Raw genomic sequence first — 15,434 nt, 5'->3', positions numbered from 1 at the left:
CGCCACCATCGAATTGCCACCCATGTGTGAAATCACACCATTTCACCCCTAGCAAATGCATTTCTCCTCCATGGCAAGGCTTTGACTTCGCACTGAGATGCCATGAGGCAGGCCCTTTGAAAAGGTCTTATATGCATATACAGTAGGTAAAATGCACAAAACATAACCACAATGTACTTTTCTGCTTGGTCAAACTGACTGGAAAGGAAACCACTTAAACCCATTAAGACCTGAGGCTGATATACAAATGCCCCCACACACCCACACACACACACACACACACACACACACACACACACACACACACACCACCGCATCCAGAACACTAGGCTATCAATTCAGCAGATAACTTCACTGCGTATTGGCCAGCTCTATAACCTTCCTCTCAGTACAGCAGTATATACCTTCTCCTCTAGGCCATAACACATTGCAGTATACAGTATACCTTCTCCTCTGGGCCATAACACACAACAGATCAGGTCCTTTTCAAGTGTTATCACTCACCAGCCTGCGCCAGGGCCCACTGATTGCACTAGTTGTCTTTGGTATTACAAGACTACTGAAGTAATATGATCTGTACTGTAATATATTTGGTCTGATTTGACCGTCTACATAATTATTACCTCTAAGACTAAGTCATCCTAAAGCCATATAAATTCACAAAAATCACACTTGTGTGAAGTGAGCGGTGCCTTTCATCACAATGATGATGTCTGATGATGTCACAGACATTCTGTACTCGAGCAGACAGACAGACAGACAGACAGACATACTCTCAAAAATGTACATAAAGAGTATATGTACCATTCTATTTCTTGACACCATTGTATGGGTGTCAAGAAATAGCACATTGTATGTATTTTCTACTTCAATGTGTTGCTTGTTTCTGCAAATGTGTACTAACAAACAAAAGGCCTTGAATGCATTCTCGTCTCGTCTTTACTGTCGATGCACTCCTGTCTCTTGAGGCGCCGGCTCGGCTCGGTCAGATCCACATACTGTATGAGGATTACGTACCAAATGAGTGGTCGTGATGTGCACTGGTACCGACTCAGAGCTGCTGGGTTTCTGTCAGGTTCTTGGAGGTTAGATGTTGGGATATTAAGTCTTCATTATTATAGGTAGTGTCTTCATACTGCTGGTCAAGGCGTTTGTCCACACAGTGAACCAGGATGCTGAGGGGAATCCAGAAGACCAGGGACAAAAACACAACTGAGCCCACTATGTTATCAGCCAGGAACTTCCGGAATGTGTTTATATCCAGCTTGTCGATGAAATCCCACAGGATCTCTGTTATATCCTGCACCTGCTTCATGCACTTTCCACCCCCATCACAGAAGCCGACAGTGCAGGGTTTGCCCTTGCGCAGGAAGAGGAATTTGCCATCATTTGGTTGAATCAAGGGAGTGCACATGCCGTCTTTGCTCCTGCAACACAGTTTACAAGAGTCCTCAATGTTGTTGCATGAGCAGGACTTGAGGTTCTGTGTGGCCTCACAAAATGGGTTGCATTCTCCTCCACGACACAGTCCGTTGTCAACACAGAGAACACCGTCGGCGGCATTTTCAGGAGGCGGACACTCGCTGCTGGCGCCTGTGCATTTGGATATGCCCTTACAAGTAGCATTGATGGGTTCCTGACACCTCTTCCCTGCCAACTTAAAATTGCACTTCTCGCAGCAAAGACTATTCTTGTCACTGCACTGTTTGCCAGGTACTAACTTGCAGTTGGTTGTACAGCATTCATCGTTGAGGTCCTGCCCTGGGTCACATTCCTCACCCTCCTCAACCCGCGAGTTCCCACAGATCTTACTGTTCCTTTCCTGGAAGCATTCCTGGTGCTGCACCCATTGCAGCACCTTCCCTATTGACCTCTTACTGCAAGGAGAGAAGTGCTTATTGTTGATCTTGTCTCCTCTCACAGCGAAGGGGTACATGACAAACCTGCCACCGTCGTCGTCATTAGGGGCACACTCAACATTGTCTGGGTCATCGTGCAGCGCCCCAAAGTTGTGGCCCAATTCATGGGTGATCACCAGGTCAACTGCCTTTGTTAAAAGGGTTCTCCCAAGACTTGTGGTGGTGGTCAAGCCTGTGTTAAAGTAAATCCTCTTTGGCATATTATTGTCGGAATGGTCTGTTGGTCTGGCGCAGACTCCACTCACGCTTTGGCCTGTGGGAGACGCCACATAGGCCAGGCCCAGGAGTCCCTCCTCAAAGTCCTGATGGGTGAGCAGATGAGCCAGGCACATGTCGGAGGCAATGTCTTCAGTGAATTGCGACAGAAGAGCCCTGGAGTTCCAGAAGTCCTTTCCTATCACTGGGCTGTTCTTCATGTTATAGTGGACCCAGCCTGTTTCACCGCCTGGGGGAGGACTGGTAGGCTCTGTGTGGATGACGATGTGTCCGACCTGGACTCCATAGCCTTTGAATTGGTCATTCCAGGTGGTACTCCTGAATATGCCATCCACCCGTTCAAACAACTCAATCATATAGTTGAGAGTGATACTCTTTTCTCCGCGGCCTGTGCGTTGGAAGAATCTGTAGTCAGCCACCAGCAGAAGGGGACAGGTGTTCTTCTGAATGTGTGTTTGTGGTTTCTGTCTGTACATCCGTGTCTTGTTCTCCCCCGCGTGTCTGTCTCCGTTCCCCCTGGCAGCATCTTCTGTGTGGATATCGACACAAACACGGGAAGATGGTGTTGCGTCTCCCAGTGCGTTCTTGATGTCCTCGGAGCGATAGACCAGCAAGCGGCCGTCGGGGCTGGACTCTGTGAACCTCCACAGAGGCTCTACATTGTACTCGGCTTCCTCCGTTTGGATGTGAGCAGAGAACTCCTCACCATCTATGTGTGCTTGCACACGTGACTGCTCTTCTCCTACAACATGTCCGACGAAGTGGTTCTGTAGGCTGCCATCGTAGCTCTCCTCTCTCCCGTCTTTGTCGACAAAAACAGCCTTAAAGTTGTCAGCGAACAGGTCCATGTTAGTGGTCAGATAAAGTGTGAAATGTCTCTGCAGGGCTGTGAAGCTGACCAGGCGTTCCAGGTGGGACTGGGTACTAACACCAACCATGCTCTTCCTTACGGAGTGTAGCTTAATTCCAGATGTAGGCAGAACATCAAAATCTGAGAGTATAGCATTAAGAGCCTGGGTTTCTTTCAGATTCTCCTCCGTAATGCTGGACTGTATAGCACATTGGACCCGACAAAGAGCCAGAAAGGCAATAAGCCATAAATACTTCACTACAGACATGATAATAACGGATGAAACTTGGCCACGGAACAGGGTTTCTGTGGATGGTATTTACAGTGTTTCCGGCTAAGGAAACACTGTAATCTATCCAGGCACAAGATAACCAAAACACAGCATAAAACAACGACCTTCAATGGTTCATTAAATGGCAAGGCTTATAGCCATTGCTATAACTGGTTCTGTTGAAAGACAAAGGCTGTCAAAGTACCATGATTGATATCTAGAGGAGATATAGCCCAGCTGGGGAAATTAAATGGTTACGACATTGTTTTCTGTCCACAAATGGAGATCTCTGATGCCTGTGCAAATCAACATTGTTTGGCAACAGCTACATCACGGTGCCACATGTGCCTGGATTATGCCCAAATATGGAGTTCGGTCAACGAGGAAGAGAGACAGACAGAGACACAGAGAAACATAGAGAGTCAGTTGAGTCTGTCAGGGGTAAAGTGTAAAAATAGGGCATTCATTTATGAAAATTAATGAAATGTGGAGAGACAGACAGACAGACAGGGTATAAATACAAATATTGATAGACTAACAACAGTAACAGCAGATGTATCTATCCGTGCGTGCGTGCGTGCGTGCATGCGTGTGCGCGCATGCGTGCCCTTCTGAAGTTCCATTCACACACACTGTCGTAGTAGCAGTGACTCCAGGCACCCCAGGCTATAAAATAGCAAAGTATTTTTTTATGGTATAAACTCTTTTATGGTTTCGGTACTAACTGACGTAATGTCTGAAAAGCTCTGTACTTCACAGCCACTTCATTTTTACGAGCGTTCGTTTTGGTCCAGGTAACATCGTTGCATTCAGCTGGGGAGGAAATAGGGAACAAGCCAGGCTTGTTACCAGAAGGCAGCGGAGGACAGCGCCAGTGCCAGAGGCAAAGTATAGATAGATGCTCCTGGTAAACATTACTCACAATGACAAGGGGAAGCTCTCTGTCAAATCTGTGCTTGAGCTATGGAGTACTTAAAATATTCAAAATATTTTACAAAAATTGTCAAACAATATCAATATTGTAGTGAGTATATCAACAATATCCAAAGATGTATTACTCTTTCTTTATTTCTTTGCTATTTAGTGTACGACCACATTTATTGGACTTTATAGTTTATGACCAGCTATAATCAAGTATTTACCTATTTCCTGTGCATAATGTGTCTCCTTCCCACATAACATAAGTATCTACTATCTATCTACCCGCAAAAGAATCCCCTATCAGTCAATCCTTTCTGGACTAAGCAAAAACATTATTTTAAATCGAATTAAATTAAATCGACGCAGAAAATGAAGAGCTTATCCAAATGGCTTTTCCTATTCAAGCGTTCTCATACAAGCTGCCTCCTGTGAGCGCTGACACCGTCAAATGAACCGAGGGCAGAAAGAGGGGAGGATGAGATGAGCGCAAGGGGGAGGGCAGGGCTGGAAGGGGGGGGGGGGGCAGAAAATAGATGTTTCTGTCGATTCTGCAAGGGGAAAATAAAAGGCACGCGGGACAGCAAAGGCTTAAAGCCAAATCAATGTTGTCAGCAGCTGGCACTTAAGGAGGGGGGCCATTAAAGTTTAAAAAGTTTGGAAAGCAATGCTGGAATTAAGGCCAAATGGGTTAGGGAGAGGAGCGAGGCCTTCCATTAGAATCACAGCCAACAAGAGCTGACAGATCCTCTCAGGATTCCTAGCTCTCCTGCGCTCTCTCTCTCTCTCTCTCTCTCTCTCTCTTTCACATTCATTCTCTCTCTCTCTTTCACATTCATTAACTCCTTTCTCATTGATTCATTGTTCCTCTTTCTCTTCTTGGTCTTTCATTTTCTCTCTCTCATTTGCTCATTTGTTTGTTCATTCTGAACCTCTCGCAACCTCTCATTCTCCCCATCCTCCCGCCCTCTCTCTCTCTGCATTCATTACAACTGTTACAGACAGTTGAACAACAGCATGACGAGTCAGAAGAACGGGGTGTAAAGAGTAGCTCAAAGCTGAGATCAGACCGTTTGCAAAGAGCTGCTCCAACTAGGTATATACAGTATTGGTGAAGGAATTACAATTGTGTGTGTGTGTGTGTGTGTGTGTGTGTGTGTGTGTGTGTGTGTGTGTGTGTGTGTGTGTGTGTGTGTGTGTGTGTGTGTGTGTGTGTGTGTGTGTGTGTGTGTGTGTGTGTGTGTGTGTGTGTGTGTGTGTGTGGCACTAGAGTAAAGGTTATGGCTACACTTCTATACTTTGTGTGATCACAAGTTTCATTTACACAGCAACATGGACTAGATTTGTACGCCAAGTCTTCTTTTCAAGTTGTAATTCCATGACCAACAGTTTCTCTGTAATTTCCACTCAAAGACTTGCAGTGTGGCAGCTTGAAATGGAGCACATACTTAACTGTATGAATGATGGTTGGTTTACTGTAAACAACAACAGCAAAAAGCTCTCCAGCGAGTAGCGTTCCCTCATCTGTCTGCAGCTGCTGTCGGAATCCAGTTGAGGAATATACAGCTCCTGCTCAAAAACAATTTAATATCATGCAAAAGTTCATTTTCTTCCGTAATATAATTCAAAAAGTGAAACGTTCATATATCCTCGATTCATTGCAAATGTTCACCACCAATCCCTGTGGTTGTGGGCAGTAGGCCAACCAGACATCCCTGGTCCATAACAGTGGTGAGAAAAGTACTCAAATGTTTAATTAAGTAAAAGTATCAATACTGCAATGTAGATGTACTCTGTTACAAGTATTCTATTAAAAGTTTACTCTAGTAAATGTATACAAAAGTATCAGCATCAAAATGTACTACCAAAAGTAGAATATATTCATTATGCAGAATATCCCGTTTCAAGTTTCAAATGTATACAAATATTTTGAAAATAGCAGATCTACAAGCTCACAGCATTGTGAGCTTGTAGATATGCTATTTTGAAATTACTCAAATTCACATAGGGCTGAAGTGGTTAATGTATATGTTTTGTAATGATTATCAAAATCTACAAAGTTTTCAAATGACTTTAATGGAGGAAAAGTACAATATTTGATGTAGTTGAGTAGAAGTAGAAGTAAGTAAGTAAGTATTGGAAATTGGAAATACTCAAGTAAAGTACAATACTTCCAAATTGCACTTAAGTACAGTACTTAAGTAAATGTTCTTAGTTACTTTACAGTACACCACTGATACTATTGGACAATGGCCGCTACACCGTTGCTGCCAACCGTACAGACAGATACTGTATAGAGCAGGAGATGGATAACCCATTCGGGAAGGAAACGATAAGATGCTAGCACTGTCCCTAAAAGAGATCTGTTTCTCATGACAAATGACATTAGTGCTGGCATGATTCAGAGTGATCTAGTGCAGTCATTCTTCAACAGTCAGATCCTGGGATGCCCAGCTACAGTTAATCAGTAGTCAACCCACCCAGATCCTGGGATGCCCAGCTGCAGTTAATCAGTAGTCAACCCACCCAGATGCTGCAGACATGGATCACTGCTAGTTTATCATTCAACCAAGATGCTCATCGGTTTTCAACTAAAGTGGTTGGAGCCCAAACTCTATTATTGCTACTCTACCAGATAGTTCCTTGTCGCGTTTATTTGTTAGTCTTTAATTAGACAGATGATGAAACGGAACCCGTTCGTATTGCCTCTAGCCTCCTGTTGAAGCAGCGAGGTAATGAATTTTGGGTCCCAGAGAGGAAAAAAATCAAAATAAATCTATCGCGTTTTGGGATACTTAAACTGCAGAACACACAGATGAAAATGAACGTGTATAACTGCAAAGCTAAGGTGACAAGCCAGCGTTTGCTAGCGCTGCTATAATCCATAATATGCCATCTAATGTCCTCCTATCTGTCACAGACTAAACTGTGTTTTCCTGCTGGGGTTTCCCAGGAAGAGTTTGGGGGCCAGAGTCATGCATCATTATCAACGCCCTCTGCTCCACCAGGGAGCAGAGACGGTGCCAAATGAGAGGAAATGGAGTCGACGCAGCCGACAGCGGGGACAGATATGAAGGAATCAGTGTGAGCTTAAATGTTTGTGAAGGCCCTCACTCACTTGGCTGACGGAGCAATGGAAATATAGAATAATATCATAATAAATATGTTACTGTTATTATACTGTAGTACATTGCAACGCATAGCATAGTAGTGATGCTGCATAATTTTGTATTGTATCTACTGTAGTAAAAACAATGCGTTCTGTAATGTTGACGTATCATTTATTTAGTTACACACCTCATGAGCAGGCTGACGCAGGTTCTCATTTTATCTCCAAGCTCAAGCCGTACACAGCGCACGTGTTGTGTATATGTTCTGGAATATGGGTGGTTAAAAGTGGCTGAATGCAAAGTCAATATGTGAATAAAAGTATGAATAATATAATTTAAATATTTGCATGTTAAAACATGCTAATAGAGGTTATATGCGTGACATCATCATCAGTTATGCAGGAACGCTTACCGAATGGCAAAAAAACGACTTACTGTAAACCTGTATATACAGGTCACCAGCTCTATATGCATCTGTAGTGGGCAGCAGGGTTGGAAGCAGTTTATAACTATAGGACATTAATGAAGTTAGGTTAGCCTCACGCGTCGACATGTTGTTGAGGTTTGATGGAGGCACCCGGGGGTGTTATGGGTCCAGTTACCTGCATGGGGACTAGTGCTGTGGGTCTGTGGGTTCCTGTTGATTTACCTGCAGGTGAAGGCAGGGGGCTGTGTGTGAATTACAATGCTGGTGGGAGGTAAATATGCTGCTGGAAGAACAGATGCTGTGGTGGCCTGACACACATGTGCGCACGCACACGCACGCACACACACACACACACACACACACACACACACACACACACACACACACACACACACACACACACACACACACACACACACACACACACACACACACACACACACACACAGAGGGCTCCCCATAGTGCCTCAGCACAGCTGTCTCTTCCGTTCCCTATTGCTATCCATTTTCTGCTTAAAACTTTACTCTCTGTGCATGCACATGCACATCATGTATAATGCAGTAGGCCTACATGTGCACAGGTATAATCTAAATTGACCGCATAAAGTATGTAGGTGGCATGAGTCTGTCATCAGAACACTGAGCCTTGCTCAGCGGCCAGGTGACAGGCCATGTCGTTAGGCTGGCACCTACACCTTCTTTTGTTGCTCTTCCTTAACCTATACTGACTGTGTAAATTATATATATATATATATATATATATATATATATATATATATATATATATATATATATATATAAGGTGTGTGAGCATAGCAGCCTGCTATGCTCACACACCTTATATATAATAATTACGTGTTCATTTACGTTATGTGTAAGACCCGCGGATTGAATGGATCTCCACTCATGATTCAGAGAGAGAGAGAGAGAGAGAGGGTCTGCCAACCTGCAGATGGATATTTATTATTTCTGTTCATTACAAACACATTTAATAATCCCCAAATGCCATGAACGTTAATTACTGTAACTGTTAGGCGACTGCCAAGCATTGCCAAAAGTCTGCTATATAGCCGACTCAGCGACATTTGAGTTGCGTAACAATTGGGATGGAATCGAGAACCATCATCTCCCCGGTCAGCATGTCCCCACCACACCACATGTCCAATCCGCATTGTCAACTCTGTCCCCAGCTGTCACCCGGTGTGTGTGTGTGTGTGTGTGTGTGTGTGTGTGTGTGTGTGTGTGTGTGTGTGTGTGTGTGTGTGTGTGTGTGTGTGTGTGTCTGTCTGTGTGTCTGCCTGCCTGCCTGTCTGTGTCATTGTGTCATTTAGCTCACTGTGAGTCCTGACTCCCACGCCCATCCATTCTACAAGCCTAATGGTCTGTGTAACACAAGCACACAGCGACACAAAGGCACTGCTGTGTGTGCGTGCGTGCATGCGTGCGTGCGAACGGTTGTATGGTGGGAGTGTTTATCCCGCCCAAACAATTTTCCTCTCCTCTGCCTCCATCTATCTTTTTTTCTATCTGCTAAAAGATTCTAGGTTCACACTCCTTTGTTCCTTCTTTCTTTCCTTCATCGTTTGCCTTCCTCTCCTCCCCCCTCCCCTCCTTTGCAGATGCTGAAAAGGTCCTGCATGTCCTGCTCTCTCTCTCTCTCTCTCTCCCCCTCTCTACTCCACTCTAGCTCTACCAAAGGAAATCATCCATGAAAAATGTTTTGACTGTCTATAATTGCTGCATCTCTTGTGTCTGTGAGACACTTTCTCTGTAAGCAGACCTGTGGGAGACCATCTCTCCCTCCCTCTCTCTCTCTCTCTCTCTCTCTCTCTCTTTCTTGCACGCTCGCACAAAACCACGTGTGTGTGTGTGTGTGTGTGTGTGTGTGTGTGTGTGTGTGTGTGTGTGTGTGTGTGTGTGTGTGTGTGTGTGTGTGTGTGTGTGTGTATCCCCGTGGTGCCTATACACACTCCCCCACACATGTGGTCTAACATGGGAGCAGCCTAATTCTTACAGACACATTAATTTAGGATGGACGTGAGCTCTAATCCTCCCCATGAACTGCCCACAAATGACCTCCACTCCCTTAACCTACCCCTTGTCTGTCTGTCTGTCCCTTCTGTCCCTTCATGCCCTCTTCTCATTTTACTACGCAGTATGGATTCACACTGTCAACTCATCAAATTACTTTGATGCTCAGTCAGTAAACTTTGGCGTCCGATGCTTACTGTACTGTGGTTGACTCACTTTAACGTATCCATGTTGACGTTGGAGGATCGTAACCCTGAGTCCACAGAAGTGCTCACCCTTGGCCCTCACTCAGCTAACACCTGTCTCAGGCGTGCCTCCCAACATGCCACACTGAGACTGGGAGGTCGGGGTTCCATCCTCGGTAGGCTCACACCAAAGACTATAAAAATGGGACCCAATGCCTCCCTGCTTGGCACTCAGCATCAAAGGTTGGATCGGGGGTAAGTGCCTGTGACATACTGTACTAGCGTCATGTCCAGGGGGTATAATTGTACATCAAGCTGCCTCACGCTACAGAAACAGGAGATGCAGGTTCCTGCCTTATGGGCCTCATGGCTCGGCAAGGCTTATTTACTTACATACAATCTCACAAGAACTCGCAAGCTTGTAAATCAGCTATTTTCTAGCTAGACAGAATATGTCTGTCTGTCTGTCTGTCCCTTCGTCTGCATTCTCTCTGTCTGTCCGTCTGTCCTACGTTGAGTAACTGTTCTCCACTCCCTGTCTCCTTGCTGTTTCTAGAATTCCACTCTCGAAAATATATATCTCTCTCTCTCCTCCTGACTCTGTCCTGTTCAACATCCCCTGTTTCCGGATGAGATACAGTAAAGTAATTTTCTCTGTATTATCACACATCTCTGCATACTCACACAAGCACGCCGTACTTTCGAACAACCTCTCTCTATCCCTTCTTATCGCCGTGCCCAGGTGCATTGTGGTTCTTAGTTGCCATGGCGAGGAGGAGGCTGTTAGAAATCGGATGTGGTCTTACAGTACGTGGCCAAGCGTGACAGAATCCTTCTGCTCGGCGATGCTGAGCTGAGCCCTGCCAGCTTTTTACTGAGGACGGGAGATGAGAGGACCACACCTGGGACCTGTTAATAGTGATGAGAGGACCACACCTGGGACCTGTTAATAGTGATGAGAGGACCACACCTGGGACCTGTTAATAGTGATGAGAGGACCACACCTGGGACCTGTTAATAGATGAGAGGACCACACCTGGGACCTGTTAATAGATGAGAGGACCACACCTGGGACCTGTTAATAGTGATGAGAGGACCACACCTGGGACCTGTTAATAGTGATGAGAGGACCACACCTGGGACCTGTTAATAGATGAGAGGACCACACCTGGGACCTGTTAATAGATGAGAGGACCACACCTGGGACCTGTTAATAGATGAGAGGACCACACCTGGGACCTGTTAATAGCCTCAATCGTGATATTTCCTCTTTGTCGGGTGGACACCTTGTATGTCCAAAAAAACCTTACTTTTCAGGAAATGGAACGGAAATCTTCAGAAATAGTGAAAATAGACGATCTACGATGCGACTGTGAGCTCGTAGATCGGCTATTTTCGCTTGACATGCTTGCGCGATGAAGTGCATTAAGTGACAAATAAAATATATATAAAACATAAGAAGTTGAAATATAGAGATACAAGGTTTTCTCTTACCTTTTCTTGTGGCGGGCTATGGGAGGAAAGTTATGTGCTATTCAGTTTAAAAGGTTATCATTGATGGTGTTTCACATTCAAAACCATTATGGCCAGACAGGCTAATTTAGTTAGCATTATGGCTGGCTTACACCCATTTGTCTCGATGACATGCACTTCTGTACGATGTGAATAGGCTGGCATTATTAGTCTGAATGTCCTTTTGTGTCTGAGACATAAAACAAGTTATGACTCAGAACATGTGGTTCTCAAAGAGAGGTCCGGTGACCACCAGGGGTCCTTAATTCAGGGGAGTTCCAGGGGATTCCCTGTTAATGAGAAACAATTGAGCCCTATTTTTCAGCTATTAGAAAATGGCATTGTGTACAAGATCACAATGCGTAGCATTGCAACACGCGGTGAGCTTGTAGAAGAGCTATTTTCAAATATGTTTTTTTACATGTTGACAAAACGTGGCATGGCGTGTCCACTGTATTTAAATCGGCCACATTACGTCTTACATCGTCATTTAGTGCTCTAAACAAACATTAAAGTCAATCGACTTGGCTGCCACATAACGTAATCTTCAAAAGCCATACATTGGAGGGGCCCGAATGTGGAAATCATAATTAAACCGTCAGTGAAATGAGCGGTTGGCTGCTCACATCCCTAGGCCAGTAGTCTTCCTTCATGCATCCTCAATGGAAGTTGATTAGATATAATATTTTAGAACCACTGTTCAATAGTTGGGGAGTCCCTCAGGTGAACATTTAATAGTACGTTTCTTGATTGGGTTATTTCACAAATTGTGTGCGGTCAATAATAATTGTCTCCACCAGGCCGAAGGCATGGGGAGAGAGTATGTTTTGCACTGTGTGTGTGTGTGTGTGTGTGTGTGTGTGTGTGTGTGTGTGTGTGTGTGTGTGTGTGTGTGTGTGTGTGTGTGTGTGTGTGTGTGTGTGTGTGTGTGTGTGTGTATTTAGTTTGGTGGTGTGGCTTTGCGCTTGTGATATCTCAGATTACCTGTGCACCGCGACACAGCTCTGATATCAACAAGCAAGATGAAGACATAACATGAACAACATAACTTTCAATGCATGCCATATACCACATAGATACATATATCACATGATCGTACAAATAAATCACATTATAATCCCAGAGAGGGGAGAGATAATTAGACGTAACCTCCTGCCTTCCATGTCCTAATGAACTATGGCTGCACTGGATGTTCATAAAGGTCTACTATCTCCTCTCAATTTGTTCCAACCCAACTTGGGAAACTTTGTGACAGCTGCTGAAAGTCGAGGTACCAACAACCTATAGACAAAATTGATGATTCTGAATCCCTTGCAAGCATTTGTTTTGCATGAAAAACACTCCTTAATTGGGCTAAAAACGTCCATAGACACTTTTCCAAATGTGATGACGGCTATATGGCATGTTGTCAATCTTGCCTGCATACAGGTTGTTCTTAGTACCCCAACTTTCAGCAGCTGTCACAACGTTGTGTGTGTGTGTGTGTGTGTGTGTGTGTGTGTGTGTGTGTGTGTGTGTGTGTGTGTGTGTGTGTGTGTGTGTGTGTGTGTGTGTGTGTGTGTGTGTGTGCATAAAGTACACGCACATAGGGAGTTCTGCCCTGTCAGCCAACTGTGATGTCATTAGTTCCACTAATTGCCTCTTCACTGTCTGAGGCCTGACTCCATACACCTCTCTCTCATCCTGTCTTTAGCTACTCCACCTCCCTCTTTTCCCCTCTCTCTATCGCTGTCTGTCTCTGTATCTATATAGGTGGAAACCTGCATGTGTGTCCAAATAATTAATACACTTGTGTACCAATGAGCGTGAGCTTTAAGATCTGCTTTGGCACAACACATTATGTATGACAAAGTAAGGCAGTAATTTGCAGAGAAAATAACAAAATAGTTGAAATATGCAGATACAAGGTTTCTGCCCAACTGTGTGTGTGTGTGTGTGTGTGTGTGTGTGTGTGTGTGTGTGTGTGTGTGTGTGTGCGCGCGTGCAGCTTTTCACCATCGTAAAGAATGATTGAATGAATACAAGCGTAAATAAATAAATAAATCACGTTAGAAAGTGGTCAATATACAGCAGAGAGGCCTAATTAGTTCCCAGTTGTCTGTTTTATTTAGACAGGAGAGAAGAAAGGCAACATGAAACACTGACTTTTTCACTCTCACTTGTCTACAAATCGCTCACACTCTCTCTTTTGTCCCGTTTTCTCACACTCACTCTCTCAGTACTCTCTCATGTCTATCACATATCTCTATCTCATGTTGCTAACTAATTTCTTATATACATTTCTATCCCACAATTTTGGAACCCATTTTTGCAAATTGCCTAAGCTGTAATCCTACTCGCCACTCAACAGGGGGAGTTACATCTCCATCAGGTAAGAGCAGGTGTGGAAAATGGGTTTTGATCCAGTAAAGGATCTTTCAATCTGCCAGCAGGGGTCACCAATATGTCCATACACGGACACGTGTGTGTGGCAAAGACCCCTGTAACTCTGAGTGTTCAAATGGAACTAATTTGACCCAGCGGGTCCATTTGAACACTCTCAGAGTTACAGACCTGTTATTCAGGGCTATATATTTGTGTTTCTGGTGATATTATTGTCCACTCATTTTGTATGTCCGTGGCAAAAAACAATATGTTGACAAAAATGTCCACCACAAGCCAACATGGATATGGACCTCTGACCGACAGGCACCTCCAGGGCATGATGGGAACTGTCCAGCAGCCATCTGCTGATCCACCCTGCAGACCGGCTTGATCAATAGACACCGTCCATACTAAGTCCAGTCAGATTCCAGCTGCAGTGGAAATCTCTGTGACATTGTTGTGATGCAAACTCACGGCATAACTACTGTAACTAACATGCAGTGATCTCCAAAGATGATTTGTACCACATACCTCTTGTATCACCAATTCACCATTTGAACAATTCTCCCAGAATATTGCTGTTATTTTGTTAAGTGGAAAAGTTCAAAAGATTACAAATGAATGTATAAATGGAAGCAAATGTGCACCTTCAGGTTAAATTAAGACTCTAAATTAAGACTCCACCCCTCTGCCCAGTGCCCACACACAGACACACACACAGGGCACGCACGCACGCACACACACACTCCATCTCAAATGTCTACAAATTTCTCTCTCTCTTCATCAAAGTAATCGTGGATCCTGGTCTAAAATAGAAATCCCCCTCTATCTCCATCTTCCTAGATCTTTCCAGTTGTCAAGACCCTGGCCGAGACGAGACGGAATCATCCGCCCAAGGCGCTGCCCGCCTTGTCTCCCTCTCCAAATCCCTCCCTCCCCTCTCTCTCTCTCTATCTCTCTCCCTTACTCATTCTTACTCAATTTAGCTTTTTTTTTTATATTTATTTTCTAGATATAACTCTCTTTTTCTTACAGATCAATCCATCTGCTTTGAATCCACCTGCGGCTGTGGACCACTCAATTCAATTCAAAGGAGCTTTATTGGCATGAGAAAACATACGTTTACATTGCCAAAGCAAAAGTGGAACAAAACAATCAAGATAAAACAATACAATAAACATGTAAACAAACACTTTGAGTAATACTATCTTGTGAGACTATAAAATATTGTGCATTTTCTCTCAGAGATAGTTATACATCCATATAGGAGACGTTTTATACTTTTGAAAGTTGTCAGCAGTATTTCAATGTTTTAAACATGTTATAAACATTTGGTGTTTTTCAAACTCTCTTGGGGGATTGTAATCCGTGGGAAGCATATGTCTCTGATGTCTTGGTACAGTGGACAGACGGTTAAGGAAGTGTAGCTCAGTCTCTACCTCGTTTTGTGTGCAGTGGGTGCATAGTCTGTCTTCTCTTGGGAGCCAGGTCTGCCTATGGTGGAATTTATCAATCGTAAGACTGTGTTCACTGAGTCTATAAGGTTTGTAATCCATTTTAGAATTATATTCCACTGGTAGTTTTGGACTGGAACCAGTTGGTGAGCTCCTCTTTCTCTCTCTCTCTCTCTC

At 44.2% G+C, this 15,434-nt stretch overlaps 2 protein-coding genes across 2 annotated transcripts in view; one reads left to right on the top strand and one right to left on the bottom strand.

Moving 5' to 3' along the window:
* Positions 1 to 15,434, top strand: part of LOC308312524 (zeta-sarcoglycan-like) — a 205,291-nt gene that overhangs the window by 189,109 nt on the left and 748 nt on the right. The gene's annotated exons all lie outside the window — the stretch shown is intronic.
* Positions 1,052 to 3,253, bottom strand: LOC308313379 (disintegrin and metalloproteinase domain-containing protein 17-like; the record flags this gene model as incomplete). The annotated part of the gene is made up of 1 exon (XM_080760478.1): positions 1,052 to 3,253. One exon carries the CDS (start codon positions 3,251 to 3,253, stop codon positions 1,052 to 1,054), a length of 2,202 nt encoding a protein of 733 aa, XP_080616604.1.

Source organism: Protomyctophum bolini (assembly GCF_963924005.1).
Source record: "Protomyctophum bolini genome assembly, chromosome: 3".
Taxonomy (NCBI): domain Eukaryota; kingdom Metazoa; phylum Chordata; class Actinopteri; order Myctophiformes; family Myctophidae; genus Protomyctophum; species Protomyctophum bolini.
Note: the sequence above shows the minus strand (reverse complement) of the source record. Positions and strands in the feature narration are given on the sequence as shown.